Here is a 24976-nt window from a genome sequence, read left to right as displayed (position 1 = left end):
AATATATTTATACATATATATAGTATACAATAAATAATATCTTACACATATATGCTTTTTCTATGTAAAATATACGTATATTTAATTGCACAAGCACATTTACTCGACAACATATGACAATTGCGATGACACAGATGTAACGACGTTACAATTTCAGTCTCTTGATATCTTCCGGCCGGAAGTCTATTCGCAGAGACGCGATACGTCGCACTTCCGACGGCGTTAATCGCCACGCTATCGCGTCCGCTCCGCAATAATCCGCAAGTTCCTCCACCTTTTCTATACTCAGAATAGTGGCGATCTGCGTCAAACGCGCGAACTTGTCCCTCACCGACCACGATGTGGCAGCTGCCAGGTAACTGGCTAGCGATCTTATCTCTTTGTCCAGTATCAGACCTCCTGCCTGAAATATCGTCAAAATGATTTAATAGAGTGTTAAAAAAATTAGATTCCATAAGGACGCACGCTTGCGAGGGACTGAACGAGATCCAGTCGAGTGGGAAGTACTTCGAGGAGGCACTTTGAAAATTCTCGAAGATACATACTCGATTGAAAGTCGATTTTAGGACCACCTTCTCCAAGCGCGCTGTAACCTCCGCTGTCAGAAGTCCAATGAGTGCGTCGTAGTTGGAGGTCGTTAGGCTACCCTTGAATCCTTGGAGCAGGCCGTCCAGGTTCGTGACTAACGTCTGCACGAACGGCTCGTCCGTTTCGTATCTCAGTAATTCATCCTGCACCATTCGTTACGTTACACTAGATTTACTTTAGGTTTACCTATGCGCAGCATGCACATACCTCGTTAATATGATGATCTATAGACAGAAATGCGTCGACCCACGGGGTAACTCTAGGCTTCACGGCGCTGACGCGTAACTGCTCCAAACCGTAATCGATGACGCCCCGGAAAATCAGTATGACGCCTTTCAGGCTGGACAAACAGCTGTCGATCTTGCCCCTATCCTTCTTCTGCATGTTCGGGAACGTCGCGTCTATCTCCATGCTGAGACTCTTGCACAACGTTTCCACGTACTCGGTGCTCACGTCGGTGTTATTTAGGTATGCCTACGCGATGGGTAACCATGTAAGTTACGACAAATAATGAATTTCTCATTTTAAATATTATATAATTTGAATAAAATATCGAGATGCGAATTCCGTTTACCAAGAACATGAGCCGGGCATACTCCGTGTCAGAGGTCTGCAGACGGCCGTGCTGTATGCTCGTTTGGAGAGCGTTGTATGCCTGCGCCAGGTCGAGGTAACCCGCCGGGTAACCCTGACGCAGTCTGTTCCTCAGTCTATTCGCAAACTCGCCTTCCAGGATGCCACAGGCCATATTGACCACGGCGCAAACACCGTCGACGCTCCAGCTCGACATGGCGCGTCTACGCGGAAATTGTATTCCCATCGGTTTCCCAATGATACCATAATAAAATAAATAAACGTGCCTGGCGACACACGTACCGTACGCATTTCTGCACTATGAAGAACACGTCGTCGATCATGCTGGAAGTTTGCTGATCCGGGTCGAGTGCGTCCATACCCAGAGCCTTGTTCACGCTCTCCTCGAGGAAGTATCGCTCTAACGCGAGATAAGCACCGAGCAGCTCCTGCATTCCGTGCGCCAATTCGGAATTGTTCACCATCGCTTCGAATTCATTCAACAACTCCGCGCACTGCGTCTCGTCCGTCGTACTGATCTCTATGTCGTTCTACAAATAGTTAAAAAATTATGAATATTTTACATGCAATATTATTAATATTCCTATTTATGGAATATATTATTATTATTATTATTATTAGTAAATGTTTTTACCTTCACTCTCCTCCTCAAGAAACGTACATAAAGTTCCGCTCTCGAATGCATTATAGTAATTTCTCCCAGAAGGAGATCGAGCTCCTTGGGATCGATTCTCTCGGGACTCGGGACTTTTCGCGAATACTCATTTATCATTTGCACGTTCTTGGATATGTTTCTATGCTTCGTGAACACTGTAATAATTTTCTTCACCTGTCTATTCGTTGAAATAATAATATGTATGAACATTTTCTTAAGTGTGTAAAACTATCTGTGATTTATCATTGCAGATTTGCGTCTTACCTATCGCACTCCTTCTGCAGAATGGAGATTGTCATTAAAAGTCTACCAGGCCCGTAATAAGTCTCGATAATTGGTTGATGCACTTCTACGATGCGCGCGATTCCTTCGAACAAGAGAGTCATAGTGTCGGCAAAAATGACAGCTGCCCTCTTATCGTTACTTTTAACTTCCAATGCCACCTCCAGATTCTTCTGTGCAGTTTCGTGGAGCTGATATTAAAAACAGAGAGAAGAATAGAATCTCAACGAATCTTTTTCTCAATGAAAATGTTGGTACACTTACCTTGGTACACAAATAACTGCAAAATTTCTTGAGCCCTTCTAAATGCATCCCCAATAGTGGAAATATCTTGAAGAATCTCTCGACGGATGCCAAGTCTTCAGATTTCACAGCTTCATCAAATTTGTGCGTGACAACGGCCCTGAGTTGCATCGCGGCTTGCTGCAAGGTAACCAAAGAACTGCTAATACTAGTATGATCTCCCGACACATCTTCTGCTGTTCTTTCCAGCAATTGTTGATCCATTGCCAAGTAACGGTGAACATGAGCAGCACCCTGCTCATAATTCTCATTATGCAACGCCGTTGCCACTCCCTCGCTGCATAATTGTAAATCCAGAATGTCATTCACTCTATTTTGACATTCGCACACTCTGCTCTGTAAAAATTAAGTAAAGTCAGTATTTATATAAAAAGTGAATAATTGTTCAAATTCGTATTTATAGAGGAATTAATTAATTACAGAAACTTACTCTTGCTAAATCCAGTTGCCTTACTTTAGCACTAACGTTCTCTGCTAACTCGTTAGTACGAGCGATCATATCACGAAACTTTTCCCCTTCCGTACGTATTACTATTACATTTGGCAATACTTTGCCGATATTTTGTAGCTTTGCCTCTACGTGACACTGTCGAGCAAGGATGGTATCTAGATTTTTCTTTATAGAAGTCTGCCACAAAATTAATTTTTATTAATTTTACTAAACATATGTAGAAGTTGTAGGAGAAGGTATAGTATATAATAAAATGGACAACTACTTTTTCACAATAGCATCACTATATGATAAATTTAGTTTCCAATTTAGACTTACACACACATGCTTTTTCTACATTAAAAATAAGATATTAACTAATTAAAAATTATAACAAATTCAAACCTCATCCTCAGACAACTTATCCAATATCTGTTGCAGATTTTCCTCGTTCACTGGTAGATCCATGTTATCAATATTGATGCCTTTGCATTAATTAGTAATTTTAATTTACAGTACCAAAATACTTCAGGTTTTCACACGTCACAAATTATTCACTCGATGACTTTATTCATCACATCATAAATGGAACACGTTTTGCCACCGTGTACAAAATACAAATACGGTTTCTTGCAACAATCTTCATACTAACAAATAAAACAAATACACATTTACGTTGTAGAAAGACTGTACAATTACAGATATTACTTATTATTTCAATCACTATTTTGCGTTTTCAGTGTAATTAAATTTATATTTCTGATAATTCTGATACGGCCATGATCTGAAAAGAATAGGCGTACATAACCTAAACTCTCTTAACATTTTCATTTAATTCGAAACGCTGTTACGTAATTCCAAGCTCTCACTCATTCAATCTAAAGATCGCAGTAGACGTTATTAGAGGTTAATAAAATCATTATGTTGATTGCTAAATGCAACATGCAGAAATGAGTTATAACTCGTGTTCTCTGTTGGGCCTCAAGTGACGTTTCAACGCGACGTTTGAAAAGCCCGCGTTCCGCACGCGACGTCGTAAATGCCGCCGCGGTCGTGCAGCTCGGCCAATAGGCGCGTCGCCCTCCGCGGCATCGATACCTCGCGAACGTCGCACGCATTGCGTGCGATGGGTCGCACGGGGGGTGTACGGAGGGGTGGTTGGGCCTTCTCGCGCATCTTATACGCGTATTCCCGTACAGAAAATGGCCGCCAGCTGTCACTCGACTCTGCAGTGTAGCTTGTTGTGAAGAACGCGACGCGAGAAGGAACGCAGGGCGGTTCTCTTCGGACGGACGGGCACGCCGCGGCACAGCGCGATGCGAATTACATAACGTCGTGCGTTTCGCTCGCTGAAACCGACGTGTTTAGCTGTGAATGAGAGAGAGAGAGGGCCAGAAGAGAGCGGCGAAGGGGGAACGGGAATACGAGTCCGCGGCGCGCCAGCGACGGGGCCCCCCACGACGGTGTTGCCTCCACGGTGCCATGAGAGTGCGGCCAGTACGGCTGTTTACAATTTTTCTTTCACGCAAAACGTGCGACGACTAGTGTGCGCGTCTACGATCGACAGCGCGGTCGATCCACCTCATCCTTTTTTCTCGGCATATTTCGCGTGAACGCAGGATTGTTTTCGCGACCACGTTCCGACGCCACCGCTCGTGCTGCCACGATACGAGACACCTCAGACCCGAATTCTCTCTCGAATCACGTTTACATCCTCGAGGACGCGCACGACCAAGGTAAGAGTCGGTGACACGAGAGTTTGGCGGTTTTTTCTGTGATCGATGTTTGCTTTTTGACGTAATTGAACTTGGAATTATTTCGGGGTGACCTTTGTGAACATGTCGGAGTTTTAAAACAAGAGATTTTGGTGATTAATAATTGACATGGTATAATTTAATAACTTATAATAATTTGTGAGACATACAAGTAATTGTTTCATAATAATTGTACATGTGGATATGAGGTTTTCTAATTTGTTTTATTATTTAGTAAGCTCCTTGTGTTAATTAAAATTAACCAAAAATATAAATTATCTATTAAATGACTTACCTAACCTAACAAGAAACTTGTTTTCTCATTTCCAGAGAAGCAGCATGGCATCCAGTCAACAATTTTCGCTTAGGTGGAACAATTACCTAAAACACATCACGTGTGCTTTTGATATGTTAAGGACAGACGAAGAACTTGTAGATGTTACTCTGAGCTGTGAAGGCAAAAGAATTAGGGCACATAAAATGCTCCTGTCTGCATGTAGTACATACTTTAGAGATTTATTTAAGGTAAAGACGTTTCCGCATAATTTCTTACCTGCGCTTGCTCAAACGAAAGGAAACGTTCTTATTTCATAGCGTTCATTTATTGCATCGTAGGAAAATCCATGTCCACATCCCGTCATAATATTTCGTAATGTAAAATTCGAAGACTTGGCTGCCTTGATAAACTTTATATATCAAGGTGAAGTGAACGTTCTTCAGGAACAGTTAGCAAGCTTTCTCACAACGGCAGAACTCTTAGCGGTGCAAGGCCTTACAGATGGCACAGGAAAAGACAACGATGGTCTAGTAGAGGTAAGACATTCATGCGAAAAACGTGTCGCATGACAAGGAGCATAAGTGTAGAATTAATTTTGTTACTCACGTGCGTCGCGCTCTTCCCCAGGACGAAATAGAGATCCCCAACGAGCCTGAAGTCCAACTGCAGAACACTTCTGGCAAATCCATTGGTGACAACAAGCGAAATAAGTCACCGTCCTCTCCGATGCCATATCACGCGATCGATCTGCAGCCCGAAGCGTTCCCGAACAAAAGGAGAAAAACGCGTGACAGCACTAACGCGAGCAGTGCGGAGAAGAACTCGGCAGCGAGCAACTCGTCGGCGAAGGATCCCGATGGGAAAACGTTGGAGAATCAGGTAGGGCCGGGTTCCGATCCAGTCGAAATAATTCCTCTCATGCCAAAGTTGGAGATGCCCGAATACCTGGAACAAGACGGCAGCAGCTGTAGCTACGAGGATCAGAGTATAGGTGACAGCACGCTGAATAAAGTTGCCATGGACGACACGTCGTCGAACACTCCCGATCACGAGCAGAAGCCCGACATCAGCCAGACGTTTTACTCGAATCCATTGTCATCGGATGTCCTAGACAGCAATCATCAATCGGCAGACGCTAGTAAGTAGCATTATTAGGTTGAAATCAAGGATATGGGATCTCGGTGATTCTTTTAGCCATAAAAAATTATATTGATAAATGATAAAATGATGATAAAAAAACGATATACACGTTTACACATATCACGGATATTCGCGTGATGTATCCTATATCATTTTATAAAACATTCAAAAATTTTCTATTACGTTTTATTTATTTTTTCTTTTTTTAATCTTGTTGGGAAGAGATATCAAGATTTCACGTGACGCGTACAAGCGCCAACGTAGAACATTTAATTTATAAATCGAATACATATCGAATAAATCGATTCGAGTGTTCGATACAAAATCATGGCTCATTAAGTGGAAAAACGAAATTTGAGGTGCGTTGTAGAGCATTTTGTACGAATGGAGAATAAATGCATGATTAAGGCTATAACTGACACCGCACTACAGTTTACGTATAATATGCAGGTCACATTATTCAAGACATAACTTCCGAACAATTGACAATATCCTTAGATTATTAGAAATAACGAAAGCGCATTGTGCGTGCAGCGGTAGCGTTACCTGTTAGGAAAGCATTTTTCAATATCCAAATAGTGTCGACGCAGGTGGACAATCGTCCCTTTCTCTACAGTGCTATTTTCGTAATGTGTGCGATCCGTCAGTGATAACAAGTATTATTGCGAGCACGATCGATCGACTAACATGGTAACGACACAAATAGCTCAATGACGGGATTTGTAATACGTTATTCGTTACGATCGGCCGTGCAGCTATGATTCGTTTTCGCGGACAAAATACAATGCAATATAAATACGAGAATTGTTGCATAGTACATATAGCTTTTTGTTTATGGAAAATATACTTTGAGAACAGTCCACTTAGCACTAAAAATGCTTCAAAATGCTATCTTTTTTCTTCTTTCAAATAAAAAAAATAGAAAGTATTTTGAAACATTTGTCGCGCTAAGTAAATCGCATCCTGTATGCGTTATTGATGAAATATCATTAGTCGTGCTAAATTTATTAATTTCATGAGATTTTGGAGGCGTCCTCTATTGTTTTCTTATTTGTTTCATTAATATTAATATTATCTTAAACACGATTTTCTTCTCATCGAAAATCTCACGGGATGTATCTATAATAGTATGCAAATGTGGTATACAACCAACCTAGTAGCTCAGTTCGAAAGCAAATCTAATAATTTATTGCGCGTCGAAGATAAGCGCACGAAATACGACAGAAATATTCCAACAACCTCATTTCTTTCCTTGCTCATTGAGATCCCATGTTCTGTATTTTGCAACTTTCATCGGTTTTCTTTACACGAAGCATAAAAGATTTGTAATTTTTTTTTATTTTATCACCCATTTTGTTCAATTCGTGATAGGTATTTTTTTTAACAGGACATCTACTTTCCAAACCAAGTACTTCGGGGGAGAGGGCATCACAGGAAGCAGTACAGGGTGAGTGATTATTCATCTTTTCTTTTATCATGTACGAATTATATAGCGTAGTTTGCTGTTCTGCTATCACAGTGAAATGTACATATGTAATTATAACATATACTTGGAATTGTGCATATATTTGATGAATTAATATTTATTAGAGATTAATTTTGGAAAATCAGTGAAGTTGTAATGTAAACTGTGAAGTTGTAATGTAAACTGTAAATTCGTAAAGTATAAACCATAATGTAACATCAGAGGGAGCAATTTATTTTTATTTAAATTCTTCTCGTTAAATAATAACGTTATTTATAAAATTTATTTAAAATTGATGACACTTTGTAAACGAGAACACAGTGATGGCAGTACAAGAAACTTCAAAGTTTTGTATCCACATAATCGATATACATAATGGAACGTTCTGTAATTCTTTAATATTTGGAAAAGTATGTACCTACACTCTTGAATGTAATATTGAGTATTAACTTATGGGAGATTTTGTACGTTAATACCAATTTTAATTTAAACTGCTGTTTAGTATGCAACTGCACTCTAACTTTCATAATGGTGAAGGATTAATTGCATGTGTGTGGGTACAAAACCAGAACAGTTCTATGAGTACCTTGATACATGAAGCATTAGTATTTTACACGGGAATGATGGTTTCATGGATTAAGGTTCCGTTTGAATTTCTCCATAACAATAAGGAGGAAGAAAGTTCTTCCTTATTGTGATATTTATTAAGTTCGAGGGGTAGTTAGAGTTGACTGAGTTTCACATTAAACTGTACGATGGTTTGGTAATCTGCTTTGCATTACTTATACACGCACACAAGCGAGAATTAGAGTAAGGTTGAACCCGAAGGCAATGATACAGGATTTATAGTGGAAACGTTTACTATCGCCTTACGTCACGACAAGTTTCTCATGATTATATTTATAGGGCTTTACTCGTGACTTTATCTTTTCACGTGAACCTGGTTCTCACTATTTAAAGAATATTTAAAGAAGCAGAGTATCGATAATGCTTTTTGCAGTTTAATTTTATAAAAATGACATCGCATCTTATTCATGTAACGTAAATCGCCATTAAAAATTTGGTAGGTTTGCAATGAAACGTTACGTTTTGTATTATAACGTTGTATAATGTTTGATGCGGTTATTATCGCACTGTTAAATAGAATCAGGTTCGCAACATTATTATAAGCAAGTTTTCAAATATAACGCGATTCGCGTAAATATTCAGGCGTGATACATTCCCCTTGAATGGGAACAATTATTTTTGTTTCTATCAATTATATATCGAGATTTATCTTTAGTGTACAGAGTGCATGGTGTTTTGGATGTAAATGTATGGTACAGGCACTCGGGTGTAGGTTGAACTGTAGATACTAGCAAGCATTGCCAAGTGCTGTATGTGTGCCGACAATCATCAACATTCCTTCTTCTCAATAACTCAATCAAAGCCACCACTATATTCCTTATGCGCACTAACTATAAATGTACATATACTAAAAAACAAAGAAAGAAAAAAGAAATATCTTCCTTTGATATCGGTTCTGGCCGACTTCTTCGTTTCTAATTTGTGTATATAGCGCGAATCCCATTACACATACACGGTTTATTTGCATGTAACGTTATTTTTAAATATCGCGATTTAGAACGAAACACACTGCGAGTTTCAAACTTATCGGGTTAATATTTGGCTACAAGTTGCGGAGACGAAGATCATTTTGGCAAATCTCAATATAATGAAAGGCAATATTCTATGAAACATTTAAAGAGGTAGTGACTATTTGATAATACGATTATTAATATTAAATTAATCTATATTTTAATAAAATGTCCCTGCGCTTTTTAAATGTGTGTGTTGTAGATATAATCAATTTGATGAATATTTTCCCGTTAAATAGTTATTTAAGAAATAATTTCAAGAAATTTATAGTGACAAGAATAATTTCACAATTTATTTGCAAAATTTATGTTTAATTGACAAATATAGACTTAACAGCGCGTGAACAATCAATATTTTTAGATAAAAATTCCCCAAAATAATTCTATACCTTGTACAGTGCAAGTTGGCCCTAGCAATATTTTCTTGTTATTGCAATTATTATCAAACGCAAATGCAAATGTTGCTTTTTTCGTTGTGTCTTTTGAATCGAATTTTTCCACGATCTTAGTATCGCTACATCTGAATCATGATCGACCAACGTTAAGATTAACTGGCAAAATGTAACGATCGTGATTCTGTCGAGATTTATTCTGCGCACAATCCTGTCAGTATACAAACTAATTCTGAAGTAGTCAGGTGGTGGTAGTGCTCTGGTGACAGTGGCATGCGTACAATCTTTTCCCAATCTTTGGTGATAAGATCGATTCTTTTATACAAAGCAAAACTCTACATGGTAAACATGGGTGCGTGTGGGAAATGCGGCAATCAAATTGGATCGATATTCCTTCGGAATCCGTCATTTTTCAGTCTTCGGTGTGTTAAGTTTTGGCATCATTAGTGTGTCTTTAACAGTATCAGTGTTCTATTAAAAAGATAGAAAATGATTGAGAATGGACGACGTTATTGCATAATTAAATGGGAAATTGGAACTTGATAATATATAATAAAATATAATATAGTTACATATTGATACAACGTTATATTAAAGTATAAAAAGTTTTTTAAGATTGTAATATTTATTAGATTATCATTTAACATTCACATATTTCTAATTCTACTTACTGAATACAATATTCGCAAGAGAGGGTGAATTTTCGATAAAGAATGAAAATTTTACAAAATCAATTTTTAGAGACTTTATATTTTAACTTATGGTTTATTTTATACTTATATTTTAGAAAATTTTATTTACAAATTTAAAATGAAGTCTTAAAGAAATAGTTGCTTTCATGATTTTCGTTTCTTTAATTTATTAATATATTTTTGTTCATTTTACATTTTACATATTTGATCCAAATAATTGAGAATAACTGACGTGTGCGAGTATTCTCAAAGTTTCGTCATAAAAAGTTTGCGAAAACGATAATGGAACTCGCAAATCTTATGACGGATTTTGGAAGATTATCGATGTTCGATATGATAATTACTTCAAGCATCTCATGAATCTGGGAATTATGGGGAACATTTCTTGACCTGACCCGAATTCTTTAGTTGCCAATATAAGTATGACCAGAAAAGAAAGGAAAAAGAAAGACAGGAAAAAGACAAAAGAGTTGAGTGTTTCGGCAGGTAGGTAGTCCAAGTCTTAAACAACAATTTTAAGGACGAAACGGAATTTTTTTATTAGCCACGAAGACATCAAAAAGCTTGTTCCTTCATTGTTCAAGTGCTAACGTTGTTACTATTCACGTGTTTGATTTCCGCGAAATGTCATCTATTAGCGTGCATTCAGTTATTGATTTCTCATTATTATAAATCAATCCACGAGAATGATTAAACTGAGAATTGCATCGATCGAACAACGCGATACCTTGGATTTAGAACAACCAGCCACTATCATGGTTGAAAATTAGACGACAAAGAAAGAGAAGTTTTCTCACATCTGTCATTAAATTATGAGATTATGAGATCCATTTTTAGATTCCATGATGCAAAAGCAAAAATCATCGTATAACAGATAGGCCAACATTGATAATAGCAGTTTCAGGTCTAGTTTGGAAGTAGAAGAATCAATGCTTCTAAACTCCTGCTCTCTTGGTTTCTCTATGTCCAAGGTACTATATTATTCTCAAAATATGCTTCACTGGTACGCGATCTGGCCATTAACTCGAGTAGCGTCGCGAGATTCGCGTCAACGACGTCAACGACGCGTCGTTGCTGAAGAAATTACGATCAAATTTGATGAAAGATCAAACCGACACACCGGAAACAGACAATGAGTGTTTGTGTTGGAATTTGCATCTCTCGCTGAGAAGAGCGAACCAACGTAGCTAACTTGTCGACGATCTTATCGCAAGCCTAAGCACAACGATGGACACGATAGGAGCGATCGACGCGGCTTTTCCGTCCGCGATAGAAGCAGACCCGTCAAGGCGATCGATCTTTTCGCGAATCGCGCGCCAGGAGGTCGACGAAGTTCTTTGTCGGGAGGCACGAGGGGTTGGACACGCGAGCACCCTAATCAATTACGTGTAATCAGTGTTCCCGTTCCAGCGTCATCGACCGCAATAAAAAGAGAGTTCCTCTCTCGAGCTATAGAAGGTTTCGTTGACGTGCAAGGAAAGGAGTCTGCTTCAGAAGCTTCTGCGATGAACAATGAAACCTTTAAAGACTGTCTGATTGACAGAACAGATGTAAATTACATCGATGTAAATTGATTTTTTCTGCCACTAAGAGTTTCTTGCAATGATCTTAATAACAACCATAAGAAAATCAAATGATTCGAAGGGGAGCAAAGATCCGAGATAACCGGCGTCTACGTGGACTCTTTCTCTTCACGTGTCCTCGTGTTAGCCAAAAGAAAGCTAATGTTCTTTCATGACGAACTTTGAGCGAGTTTAGTGTCGATCGAATCGACCCACCGACATGAGGGGGTGTAAACGAAAAGCACACGTAAATTATAAATGTGATTTTGGAAAAGAAATGTTGGGATGATACAAAGGACCCTGTATATCGAACTAGTACATGATAACGCTATCATATGCGCGCGAAACCGTCGTGACAGACGTGAATGACGAAACGCTCGCGAGACGGGAAACGGGAACCGGTGGTGATTATCAGATCGCTGACACACGCTCTAGACACGGCTTTCTAGCGGCTGCTGCGATTGTGGGAGTATTGTGGTTGGTGCTGGGGGTTGGTGCTGTTGCTGCTGATGCTGCTGCTGCTGTCACGATTTGTTGTTGTTGCCCAAGGGATCATGTACGGAGAGAGGTTTTCTATTTTGTTGTTGTTGTAACTATATAATAACTAACGGTTGCCTGCATGCCCCCTACCGCGCCTACTATCTCTTTAACCGTTCGAGTGAGATCGCAAGAGTATATATGCGGAAAGTGCCAAGCGAGCGTCGCAGAAAGTTCACTGTTGATGCATTCGGTATCGCAATCATTAGAACTTGATTCGCGCTTAATAAAGGCCTTTTATTTTCATAAAAAATAAAAAAGGTTGTTATTTATATACTATTCAGTAATGCAGACATAAGATAGGAAACACGCAATCGTATTTGCTGGCATTTTTCGATAAGAAGCTCGAACGGTCAAGGAAACTGACTAACCCGAGACAACAACCAGACGACATTGTCCGCTGGCCACAACAGTGTGTTTCTCTCCAGGAAGCTTTACGTACGTATCTGGTCAGCCGCATAGCCTCAGCAAAGCAAACGGCCACGGGAAAGTGTGCGTGCACTGCAAGCAGCGCGGCATGGTAACGTCACGCGGCAAGCTCAGGCAGACCCGCTTCAAATGTTGGCCCTGCAATGCCTGTTTGTGCCGCTGGCCATGCTTCGTCGACTATCATAAAATGCGCGCGATCCCTCACATTCCGCCCCCATAGCACCAACCACCTCGTCGTAGTGCCTCGCCGGCAGCGAAAACAGATTAACGTTCCGTCCCCGCGGTGGATTGTATGAGCGATGAGCGCAGGGAAAATCAGAATGAGATAGCCCTAGGTGCACATCTACTGTGAAAAATAAGAAAAATGAATGGGGGAGGGAGAGAGAACTTTGATTAGTCTTGTATATTTAACGCGTTGCACGCGAGTCTCATGTTCCCTTTTCACAGAGCGTGAAAATGGAAATCGCAGTGGAGAACATTGGAACCTGAATACCGTATACGTAATATCGTCTAGAGTTATTAGCTTGATACAGATTTAGCAGCGGACGATTTCATAATAGTAGCAAAGTTGCTCAAAATTTCGCCGTTGACTTTTGCATTTTTATTTTAAACATTATTTTAATTACATTGTTACAAGCATTATTGTCTTTCCTTTTTTTTTAGTTTTTTTTTTAGCTTTTTAGAGTTAGTACTGTGTTATTAGCATTTTTTTTCTTTTTAGAGCTTCTTTGAATAATAAAGCACTTTGTTTTTGGCACTGGAAGCTCGGAACTTGTAAATGATATATTTTAAATTGAACTTCTCTCTATCATTCTTTGGAACATTCTTTTCGAATTCTTATGATATGCTTGTCTATAATCCAGCCAGATTCTCTCCCTTCAGATTGGCTCTACGTATTTTGACATTAGGCAATGGGGTGTGGTGCCTCATATAAAAAGCGCTCATTAATTGCCAAATTGTTATATATTTATAGTTTACAAGGATTGTAAATATAATAATATTAAAGCGTTATTATATGTTTAACAACGCGTTGGACACTTACTAGTTATGTACTTACTAGTTACATAATATCTTATAAACATTTCGCGTGTATTATATAGTGTAAATTGTTATTCACACACGAATTACATGTTGATTGCAATAGGTGATTGTGATCAACAATAGTGTGTTTCTTAACGTTCCATGACGTTCAATAAGATGCTGCGCTGTAAGTTATACCGTTACTCAAGAGTGCAGTCGAAATTAATTTGGCGTTATATCAGTATTTGGAAATTTTGTGCAGAGAATGCAAAGACATTCTTTTAAATATTAATTCCAAAAATTAGACGTAAGAAAAGTTACAAGTAATTTATTAATTAATTATTTATATTAATTAATATGATTTATTGATCGTAAAAAATATAATTCTAGTACGTCTATATTTCATTTCGTGAAAATTTAATCAAAATTATCACATTATTTATTATGAGAATTATGATATTATGATTTCGAAAAAAAATAAATAATTAAAAATAAATAATTTATGATGAAGCAAAGTCAATTTAATTTCGACTCTTTGCGTAAGACTGTTAGCCTTATCGATAGAAATGCGTTGACCGTTTGTCAGTTTTATCAGCCTCGTTCATAGCGCGGATATCTATTATTTATCTATAATCAAGATCTCGTATAGAATCTCGTTACCGTGAAGATCTAGATGTAACTGATTCGTTTAAGAAAATTCTAAGTACAAAGAGTGACAATCTCCCACCTGTTAAAACAAGATTCAGGCAGCTACTTTGGAGTAGTTACATTTAATTGTAGATGTAGTTAAGATTACCTCTTTTGTAGGTAAGAGGTAATTCAAGCAATTATCGTCTATAATTACCGCCCAATTCTAATCCGGTGCATTATGCGCTTTGCACAATTCCGACGATCTCCTAATAGAATTAAGTGTACCATTCGGTTTCACTCGAGCAGGTTTGGATTTTGTTCGCGTATTAACATTTAAACAACTCGCGAATTACGACCGTACTTTTTACTATAAATAATTACAGACTGATTTTTATAAAAATAATCATTTATTATTTCCACCATTTACAAAATGTTGAAAAACAAGAAAATTTAAATACTTTTAATCATAATTTATTTTTTGATCTCTTTTTCATTTCACTTTTGAGATTTCAGTTTATTGTACATTATTATAGAAAATATTCAAACCAACAAGATCTATTTCAATTAAAGTAACAGTCTGCCATATATAACATACATAGTTAATATAAATAAGATATATGTAGAATACTATAACAAGAAATTTGAAACATATTTTTCTTTTGAAAACTTATCTTAGAGTGATGATGAAAGTATCTAATTTTAAAAGTTATATATTGAAAAATAACATGCAAATGAATAAAATGAAATTTTTTCGAGAGAACAGTTTTAAAAAGAACTTTAAATGATTATTAATGTAATTTGCGAAAGGTATATCTACGAAGTATATCTATGAGGTATATCTACGAGGTATATCTACGAAGAAATATTAATAAAACTGTTATACGATTATTCTCAAGAACTATGCTTTTTTTCTCAAGAATTTCAGTATTAAACTTCAGTTAGAGTCGTGAGGAAACCCTTTCTGATATTTTCGATCGCCTGGGGGCTTAACGAGCTTCTGAATCTTTCTTTAATGGTGTCGTGTGTCTTCTGTTTTCTCTGCCTGATCTGATTAGGCTTGCTCTACTTAGCTTACGCTTATCATGCACATCGTAGGAAGAAGGCGCCAAGAGTTTCTAGGCAGGATACGAAACGCAACAACGTTTCACAAGTATTTGGAAGCACTTTTCTAATTTTGCATACTTCATGCAAAAGTGTCTTATAGATTACACAAATATTTCACAAGGAACATTTATTAAATATTATTGAAATGTATCGTCTGTTTTATTTACGAATATCATATTTTCTGACAGCTTGAGAATTTACAATTTAAAATAATGTTTTTTTTATAACGGAAAATTGAAAACAGTATTATCTTAAAATAAATTATAATCTTTTACATAAAATTTTCTATTTAATTCATCAAAAATCGAATTACAATTTCCACATATTATTCGTTAAGATAAATAATGCAGAAAAATGTATGAAAAATACAAATGACTATATGCAAATGAATATAATTTATAATGTTATAATAACCCGATCTCTTGATAATTTTCTTGAGGAGTGCTTCCAAGTCTTCAGGACAGTCGCAACCACGGAAAATTTCTTTCCCACGACTAGCCACGCGTTTTTTCCCGGGGATGGTTGCCGACGAGTGCCCCGACTTCCCCGAGCGAGACGCGGCGGTTGTCGATGGGGTTGCAACACACCCCCTTCGGGGGTCCCAGACGGAATCGCGCGCGCACACCGGCGGCTAACAGAGCGTGTGGTGACGTTGTGTGTTTGTTGTTTTCTTTGTAGAGCGAGCCGCGGATGGCGACGACGACGTCGACGCCGTTTCTGCCAGCGGCGCCGAGTTCGTTCCGGACGACGATTACGGTCAGTCCGGCGCTGCGGCGGACGCCGGCCTCTTGTTTCGCTGTAGAATTTGTTGGAAGGGTTTCAAGCACCCGATGTCGTTGACCCTGCACAAGGACATGCACGCGGGCCAGACCAGGTGCCCGATTTGCCAGCGCATCTTCAGTCGAAGTTATGACATGAAGGCACACTTGCTGCGCATCCACAAGCGTCAACACACATTCAGTGTGTTTGACGCCAAGTCGAATTTTCGAAAGTGATGACAACCTGCTTCTCTTCTCCCCTTGGGGGCTTCTTCTCCGATTTCCTCGAGCGTTTTCCTCGCGACGGTTTCACGCGAAGTCGATTGTGACACATGGGACGTCCCATTGCTGAAGGATAATATTTTTAGTGGCAGATGTCTCGCGGAGAAACTTAGAATCAAGTATTCCTTAGTGGGAGCTAAGATTATACATTAGATAGTGTGCTATAATAAAAGTTAGATGGATTAGGTACAACAAAACTACAAGAGCGAAAGTTTACGTGTACGACCTGTAGGGAATTATCTTTCAGACAGCTTCGAGTGGAACTTATTTTGACGGAAGTTCAATTTGGAAATTTAACTTTTAAAATACTTGACATGTTCGCTGTCAAATTTCTTGTGATCAGCGATATCGTAAGATTACATAAATTGTAGCATAAAATGTGTAATGTCAGTATTTGAAAATGAAAGGACAAGCGAGATTTATTTCTGGTTCATTTCCGAAACGCTCGACAAAATTGTCATATTTGAGCAACAGAAACAATCAAATTTATCTGCTAAAAACTCTTCTAAATTATCGAACGAAACGAACGAATGAAAATTCTCCGTTAATATATTGGATCAAATGACGACATGTTCACAGTTGTTATTAAATCGTATGGAAGGGTTGTCTTTCAAGTTGCTATAAAACTTCCGTGAACGTAAGTGTAATGGTGCAAAATCGTATGTCTGTTGTAGAATCTCTAAACGAATTGGCAATCTACCTGACTACATTTCTAGGAGATGAGCATCATGAGAAATCTCCGAGTCCAACTGTAACGCGGAACATAGAAACGCGTCATAAGATTCGAAAAAAGAAAGGACCAGCTAAACTAGTAAGGAAACCCTGTAAAAGATGTCATGAGACTAATGCCAAAGTATGTAGAACCGATAAGAGGAAGATCATCGCGGTAACGACGTATTGTAATGACTGTGTCGGCAAGCCCCACTTTTGTCTGCGTTGCTTCAACATAGTACACCACATTGCCGATGAAGTTTCTTCGTGATTTCTTTATAAGAGCAAATATTCCACTATTCACTGGCAAACTTCTTTGGAACAATACCCTTTAATTTTTACATATCGAGATATTCTATTTTTTATTTTTTTATTACATAACATTTATATGTACAGTATTCCTATTTTTTATTTTTCGATATATTGGTTTCATAAATGCAAATCTAAATATATCGCGTATACATGTATTTTAATTTTAGTCAATAACATGATTATATATTATGGCAGCGAACATGTTAATGTCAAAAATTACAAGGCCTTACGAATAATAGATTTCTACCGATATATCGAGATATCGATTTTACGCTAAGGAACAATCGATGCCGATCTGAGATTAGTCAAAAAGTTTGATATATCCTTGTGATGGTGAGACTTTTTCTGTTTACAAGATAAGCAGAGATAAATAAATCGGTGTAAAGTGAAGTTGAAGAAAATTTGGAGTGATGCATAACTATTGCGATAAATTCTTTCAACAAAAATTTCTGTAAAAATAGTTATAATAGAATTAAAGGTATTATTATAATAAAGGTATATTATAATAATATCATATAATAATAATATTATAACTCAGTGTGTTTAGTAATATGTATGATTAATATTAATTTTGATCGGCATGTAAAAAATCGGATATATTTTATCTGAATTATTACCAGTCAATACCTAAGCGTTCTTATTTTTGTATTTTAATATAAGAAGTGTTGAAAAATCTTGCCGGCTTAAGTATAATGATAAGTAGAATTAAAATCTTTTTTACGTTATTTATGGAACACTTGTTATGAACAGAAAAATTTACATTGACTTATAAATTGTGCCATGAAAAAGTAGAAATATGATGTTAAAGATGTTTCTCAGAATATTTAAGGGACAATGTAACTGATTACTTTAAGTTTTTAGAGAAAAACACCCTGTTTAAAATTTGAAGACTGTCAAATGCATAATAAATACGGGTAAAGTATTTTGTTCTATCGCCATATCGATTTTCGTGAATTTTTATTGTCCGCATTCTTTTCTCTGATTTGTCTTCTCATTACACATTTTTTAAAAATAGTTTTAAACGCAATAGATCGCTTCTGCGAGATTTAAAATTTGTTTTTCATGAATATTATGTATTTAAAGACACAGTATGATAATCTGGGTGTGTAATGAGAAGACGAACTGGTCCTTCTCTTTACGATGTTGAAAAACCTTCACAGTTGAAGCAAAGACGTCATATCTTTTTCGTAGATCTTATATTAAAACCGCTTTGAGTGAATGTTTCAAGTGCGTATGTTTGCAATGTACATTGAGTGTTTCCTGTGTTGTCATACGTTTATTCCATGTGCGTCTACATGATCTTGTCGCGCGTTCCCATGTTCTTAACACGTTGAGTACTTGTATGAATTATGTATACGAGCTATTTGCGCGTCGTCGCGCGTTTAATAATACTCGTTATCAACGAGTGATGTTGCCAATAAAATATTGCAAAAGGACCTTTTGTGTTCTCTCGTGTTAGCGGCAAGCGAAATCTAGAACATTAACGACTGGAAATTAGAGAATAGCAGCATGCAATGCGAGTGACGAGTTAAGGGCGATAAAAATTCGGATTATCCAAAGACGCTGCGACGATTTGCTTGACATTCAAAGATTTTTATACTTTCTTAACTTTCGGAAAAGATAATTTGTTCCTTTGTTGTATAGAAAACCGCATGAATTTCGGTATCCGCAAGCTTTTTGACATTTCGGTGCTCCAAAAAATTTTCCTTGTTTCTGGTTGGAGGCTTCATTGAACACGCTTTATGGGGACTATACCTACTTACATTGGTTTACGAGCTCTTAACACTGAATTCCTCGACTGTTGTATCGATGTACGGTACACATACTCGACACAAAATGCGTTGGCGAGTACGATGTATGAAGGGTCGACTCATCAATCAAACTTAATGATTAAAAACAGAAATCAGTAATTTCTCATTTACAAAAAATCCAACGAGAGGTACTTGTTTAATCGTTTATAGTATTATAAACCATCAGTTATGGAGTTCCCTACAACAACTTCTATTTTTAGAAAGACCAGTACTGAATGAATGCACTGTTATTTCATTATTGAAATATGGCGAATTAATTCATTACAGAACATAGTTACAGCAATGGATTCTCATAATGCTGATTTATTCCAAACGAGATTGTTCAATATGTAACTGGATTCTACGATTAAATTGTTTTGTATAACATTAGATATATTTTTTGTACGTCACATAATGTTTTATGTGAATAGTACGATGAGTCGCCCTTTTTTTATTTATTCAAGAGTGTCCCTGATAGCCTGAGACCAAACTTTCACCCTAAACTTTCTGCACTAAAGCACGTTCTAGTGCGTGATGCAGTGTACAATTACTTGAACTTCAACGTTCGAAGTTTATTGTATAGTCATATTCAACTGTACGTGTTCCCGTAAGCACACACTCATATGCAATGTTTTGTTGAACTTTAGGATCCTTATCTTTTGGAATTTTTTCCATTTTTCATTTTTACATATTTGAAACAATTTTTAAAATCTAGAATCTTGAAACATGTAAAAAATATTAAATTTAATATATTACAATATAATAATATAATAGCATTCTGCAATGTGATAAATAATCTGTGTGTTATCATATTAGTGTAACATTGTCTTTTTATTTAAACAATATTTCATACCGCAGTGATGAAAACTTTATTAATTTATGGTCTTAGTTACTTTTTCTGTCGCAAAATATATTTTCATGTTGCTTAGCATGTTAATTTTTTATATTCGACGTTTAAGTCTCGCATTAGTGTCCTCATCACGAATAAAAAGAAATCCATTGATATCAATGTGTGTTTATTGGGGTTTTCTTACTGTCGCATTTCTCTCTCGAGACAACAGCAACAACTACAACCACCACCGATACATTGAAACAATCGAAACCGCGAATTGACGAGGCATAAAAATGAGAAAAAACCAGGAAAAACCAGAACAAACATCTTTTCGCACACGCGACGCGAAACTATATAAAAGAATATATGAAAGTATGAGACCGTGTGTGTATGCGAAACACTTTGGATTGTGTGCGCAGAATCAGAGCACAATTACGGGAAGCATCGACCACAACAGCAACAAGAACAACAACAACAGCCGCAGCACCAACAGCAACAAGTATTGCAACAGCCGCAGCACACGAGCCTCGTTCTCGATAGGTTCAGGCGCAGGTCTAAGCTGCACCATGACGAAAGCGGTCGCTGGGTGTGCGATGTCTGCGGCAGAACCTACAATCGGGGTGATTCCTTAGCCCACCATCGCAGTATACACAGGGGCGACACGGTCTGTCCGATCTGTCAGACCGTCTTCACGCGAAAGTACACCATGCGCTGCCACATGCTGAATGTGCATGGTGTCAAGTAACCATTTAACGGTCATGGTGGTGATCACGAGAACAACGGCTTGATGGAGAGGAACTCGATCATTAGCGGCGAAGCGGGACTATTGCAAAATAACTTGTTAGGACAAATGTTTTAGCACCATTCGCGAAAAACTAGAACGGGGAAGTTTAAGACACAAGATGTTCTCTTCATGTCACTGTATAATTATTCGGGAGAATATAAAAAATATATAAAGAAATATATAATATATATATATTTTTTTGTTTTCTTTGTAGACATATTCTTATCATAGGCGTACGATGATGTACGTTTAATTTGATTTTGCAAAATGCTATTGGTCTGGCTTTTCGCGGATGGTAATCGATTTTTTTTACATAGATTGTATAGATTTTTATATAGCTTATTCGCGAACGACAGGGCCTCCGATCTTTAATGAGATGTTGTAAAAAGCCGTAGAAATCAACGCCTAGTTTAGCGTTGCGCGACAGTAGGATTATTGTGCATTTAGATGCATCAGATGGATTATTCTCTTCTACAAAGCGATTAAACTTTTTTTTCGCGTGAGATTTTTTTATTAATCTATTTTCCCTTCGTTGTATTTTGAGGATTTTACAGTCATAATATTCTTCATTCCGTAGGTAATAGAGAGTCAGTTTTTTGTGATATGTAAGTTTGTTGACTATTGTTTTAAGTTACATAATCAACTTTTATTACTTATATTGGGGAAGATTTGCATCTGATTTTTTGATCATTTCTTGAAATACAAGAATTCTCCTCTTGTCTCTATAATCATCAATAATCACGTAGTGCAACGTGTATGTTGTATTTTTCCGTGATGTAGTCGCATATGTACTTTTTTGCTGTATGTGTTCTGGAAAACAAAGCGAGACTGACAAAAGAAAAGTACTTTGAGGACTACTTCACAGCTGGTCTTCTCTAACCCGTTAAATGAAGTAGAGATGATATAATCTGATGTTTTGTCAGATCTCAGATTTCAGATTTTGGTCGGTACATGGATCGTATTCTGCAAAAGGGATCAATATTCATAGACATTTAGCAGCAATCTTAAATATTCCGTGACATGTTTATGCTGCAATGTAACAATCATACAATTTTTCTTCGTTTTAAGTTTTATAAAATCAAAAATCGAAGATCAGTCCCTTTTTGCAGAATCTTCTTCACATTTTTCCAAATATGAAAGAGATTCGGACTATGTACATAGTATATACATAAATATGATAAATGTAAGATAGGATGAAGACTGTCCTCCCTGCCTTTTGTCAAGTGAAGCTTGCAATTATGTGGTACTTAAATGTTATACGGACGTTATATATCCTGCCCATAGACTGATCGTATTAAGTCTCAGCGATCGCGATTAATCTGTACAAAGGGGATTACTGTGTCGCTACTACCACTACTTGGCGAAATCAGAAAATCATGAAAATAAGTAAACGCATTACGTTGACGAGCAATCGACGGTTCGAAGCTTCGTTAGTTTGTAATGCACGGTTTATTTAGGGCGGCTTTTCCTTCCCCAGAATGGCACAAAATTTACCTGTCGTTCCCCTTTGAAACGTAACACTGTACATTTACGAGATCCGATCACGTTGGTCGTGTATATAAAGTTGGATTTATGTGGATATGATGTTTTCGTCTCGACGTAAAGCTCAGACTTTCATCATTCGCATCGTTGAATCGATCGATCTTATCGTGTATATTTAATTGATGTCTCATTTATCGATAAGATCTTGTAAAAACGTTGATCCTAGACTAGACTCTTGATGTACAGAGTTTAATTAGCGATATGTCCTTTGACAATCGACAAAGTCGTAAATCTTCCTCAAATTGTATGCGATCTACGAATAGTGTATTTTCTTAACACTTTATATGCGGGCGACGGAATATTCCGTATTCACTTTTGCAATGCTCATCTGCAGGTAATGGAAAATTCCGTTTTTATTTCGTCTATGCGTTTTCTGGAAGTCAGGACAATTTTATGCACTTAAAACTAGTTGCGCGCGACGCATTCCTGTTATTCGTTTTTGAAATTGAATTTTATTTAATTAATTTTTTTCAAAATAGATATCTCTGATTCTGATATGGATCACAGCCTTTCGCAGAAAAAATTATGTATTAATCCAAGTTTGGAAATCAAAAAAAGATGATTTCAATTATTTCATTTGGTCCCAATTCTCAAGCACCGACAAAGTAGATCGAACTGGAATTATTATTATCAAACCTTCTTGTATAGTAGATTACAATACACTACAATACATAAAAGGGATGGATCGCACAGACCAGTATTTATCGTATTATTCAATAATGCAAAAACCTAAAAAATGAAAAAAGGTCGTTATGTATTTAATAAATTGCGCTCTTTTTAATTCATATCTAGTACAATAAAAAAAATATAAAGAAAATTAAATATAAATTATTTTTAAAAAGTATATTTCACAGAGGAACCTGTTTTGAGCAATACCACTCACTGCTGCATTATTAATCAAAAAATATTATTTATGTTACACATTATAAAAGAAAATTATTAATTTTTTCACTTGTAATAAAAGAAATTATTAAATAATTATTTTGTTATGTTTTTAATTTGATTTAAAACTATTTTTTATGTGATGATATCAATAAATCGAAATTGCTGATAATGATGAGTAGAAATTAAAAAATGTATTAAATTTCGATGACAGCTTCAAATGTTATGTGACTTTTAGTGGTGTCTAGTGTATTTCACAAAATCGCCAAAAATAGTCCGCGGCACGTAAGTTAAGATATGCAAAATACCCCGCATATAAGGTGTTAAAATTTGAGATCTCGCTTGTGAATGAGCTCGTTCCACATCGCTCATTTCAATGTTGACGTCATTTTATTATTCTTATACATAGCTCATATTACTAATTATATTCTCTCGCGAATGTAGTTTGCATTAAAACATTTTGATGCGAAAACAGTTGTCCTAGTAGAAATTGAGACAAAAATGACGATAAATATTTCTCCTAAACAATTATCTTTTTTTGAATAATATATATAAGATCTTAATAAACATTTTATTGCAATATATTGTTTTCAAGTTTTATATGCGAATTTTATAATATTTTAAAGATTATTAAAAAAAATTACAATTATTTAGAAGAGTTTTTAAATGAAAGGTTTATTAATTTATTATTTGGAAATTATCATCATAAACGATACCATATTGTGTAAATTATGACGCATAGTTGTAGAGAATATATAAGACATGTGCGAAATGCTGGATTATACTTTTCTTTTGTACTTTACATTCTGCAAATAAAGTCGTGATATGGAAACTATATGTGTGTCCCTTCGGCCGCGAAGTGCGTTATTTTCTTACTGCATGGAACGATTAAACACACCTTGGAATTTTTCGAAAATCTTTCATCGATGATGCGAATACAATGAAATTTCGATATAACGAATATCCAATAGAGCGTAATTGCGAAATAGTTTATCTAGATTAAGAGAATTTAATTTAATTTATAAAAAGATTTAACTAAGAAGATTAAATAAGACTCATTAAATAAGAAGTTAATGAGTCGAGTATTATTTTAACGTAATTATAAAGTACTGGGAAAAGACAAAAAAGGAAATTTTACCATGAAGATTTTATTTTAGAATTATATTGGGATCTTAACAATTCGATGTGCCAACGGAATTCGTCGTAACGAAATTTCTGGCAATAAAATATTCAAATTTACTGTAGACTGAATTGTACTTGAAGGATAACCTTTACCTCGATTTCCACTAGGAATCGAGTTTGAAGACACGTATCTTACATGCGATTGTTACATAACTCGTATACGTTACTGACCCCTTGCTCATGACACGCTCGCTGTACGCGTGTTGAAGTATGATTGCGCACGCGATCCACGTTCGAGATTAACAATGATCTAAAGGAATACATGATTGTCGGTTCACTGCACTTAATATGCGATTGACAGTATATCTCGTGCCATGAACTTCGGGCCCGATATTCGACTTCCAGTCGCGATTCACGAGCTAGCTCTCGCCACGAGAACTGTGTTGTGCATGAATATTGAACATTTTGTA

The 24976-nt window shown here is 36.7% G+C and overlaps 2 protein-coding genes and 1 long non-coding RNA gene across 10 annotated transcripts in view; 2 read left to right on the top strand and 1 right to left on the bottom strand.

The window, feature by feature from the left end:
- Positions 1-52: 52 nt before the first annotated feature.
- LOC105275848 (conserved oligomeric Golgi complex subunit 4) lies at positions 53-3770 on the bottom strand. The gene is made up of 10 exons (XM_011332992.3): positions 3258-3770; positions 2853-3050; positions 2384-2758; positions 2102-2310; positions 1817-2015; positions 1465-1712; positions 1163-1385; positions 796-1062; positions 546-731; positions 53-403 (listed from the first exon to the last, which is right to left on the bottom strand). The coding sequence occupies exons 1-10, from the start codon at positions 3318-3320 to the stop codon at positions 146-148; spliced, it is 2226 nt and encodes a 741-aa protein (XP_011331294.1). The 5' UTR covers positions 3321-3770; the 3' UTR covers positions 53-145.
- LOC113562897 lies at positions 217-2223 on the top strand. The gene is made up of 3 exons (XR_003407228.1): positions 217-355; positions 449-674; positions 2089-2223. It is a non-coding gene; the product is annotated as an uncharacterized LOC113562897 (long non-coding RNA).
- A 242-nt stretch (positions 3771-4012) lies between the features above and the next one.
- The window catches only part of LOC105275851 (broad-complex core protein), a 37887-nt gene continuing 16923 nt past the window's right edge, over positions 4013-24976 (top strand). For 2 of the 8 annotated variants that reach the window (XM_011333001.3, XM_011333003.3), the window contains exons 1-5: positions 4015-4588; positions 4937-5131; positions 5222-5419; positions 5511-6021; positions 7411-7470. In XM_011333001.3, the coding sequence (XP_011331303.1) occupies positions 4946-5131; positions 5222-5419; positions 5511-6021; positions 7411-7470 (955 nt within the window). In that variant the 5' untranslated portion in view covers positions 4015-4588; positions 4937-4945. The other 6 variants (XM_011332997.3, XM_011332999.3, XM_011332998.3 and 3 more) reach the window with 6 other exon arrangements.

Source organism: Ooceraea biroi, chromosome 11 (assembly GCF_003672135.1).
Source record: "Ooceraea biroi isolate clonal line C1 chromosome 11, Obir_v5.4, whole genome shotgun sequence".
NCBI lineage: Eukaryota > Metazoa > Arthropoda > Insecta > Hymenoptera > Formicidae > Ooceraea > Ooceraea biroi.
Note: the sequence above shows the minus strand (reverse complement) of the source record. Positions and strands in the feature narration are given on the sequence as shown.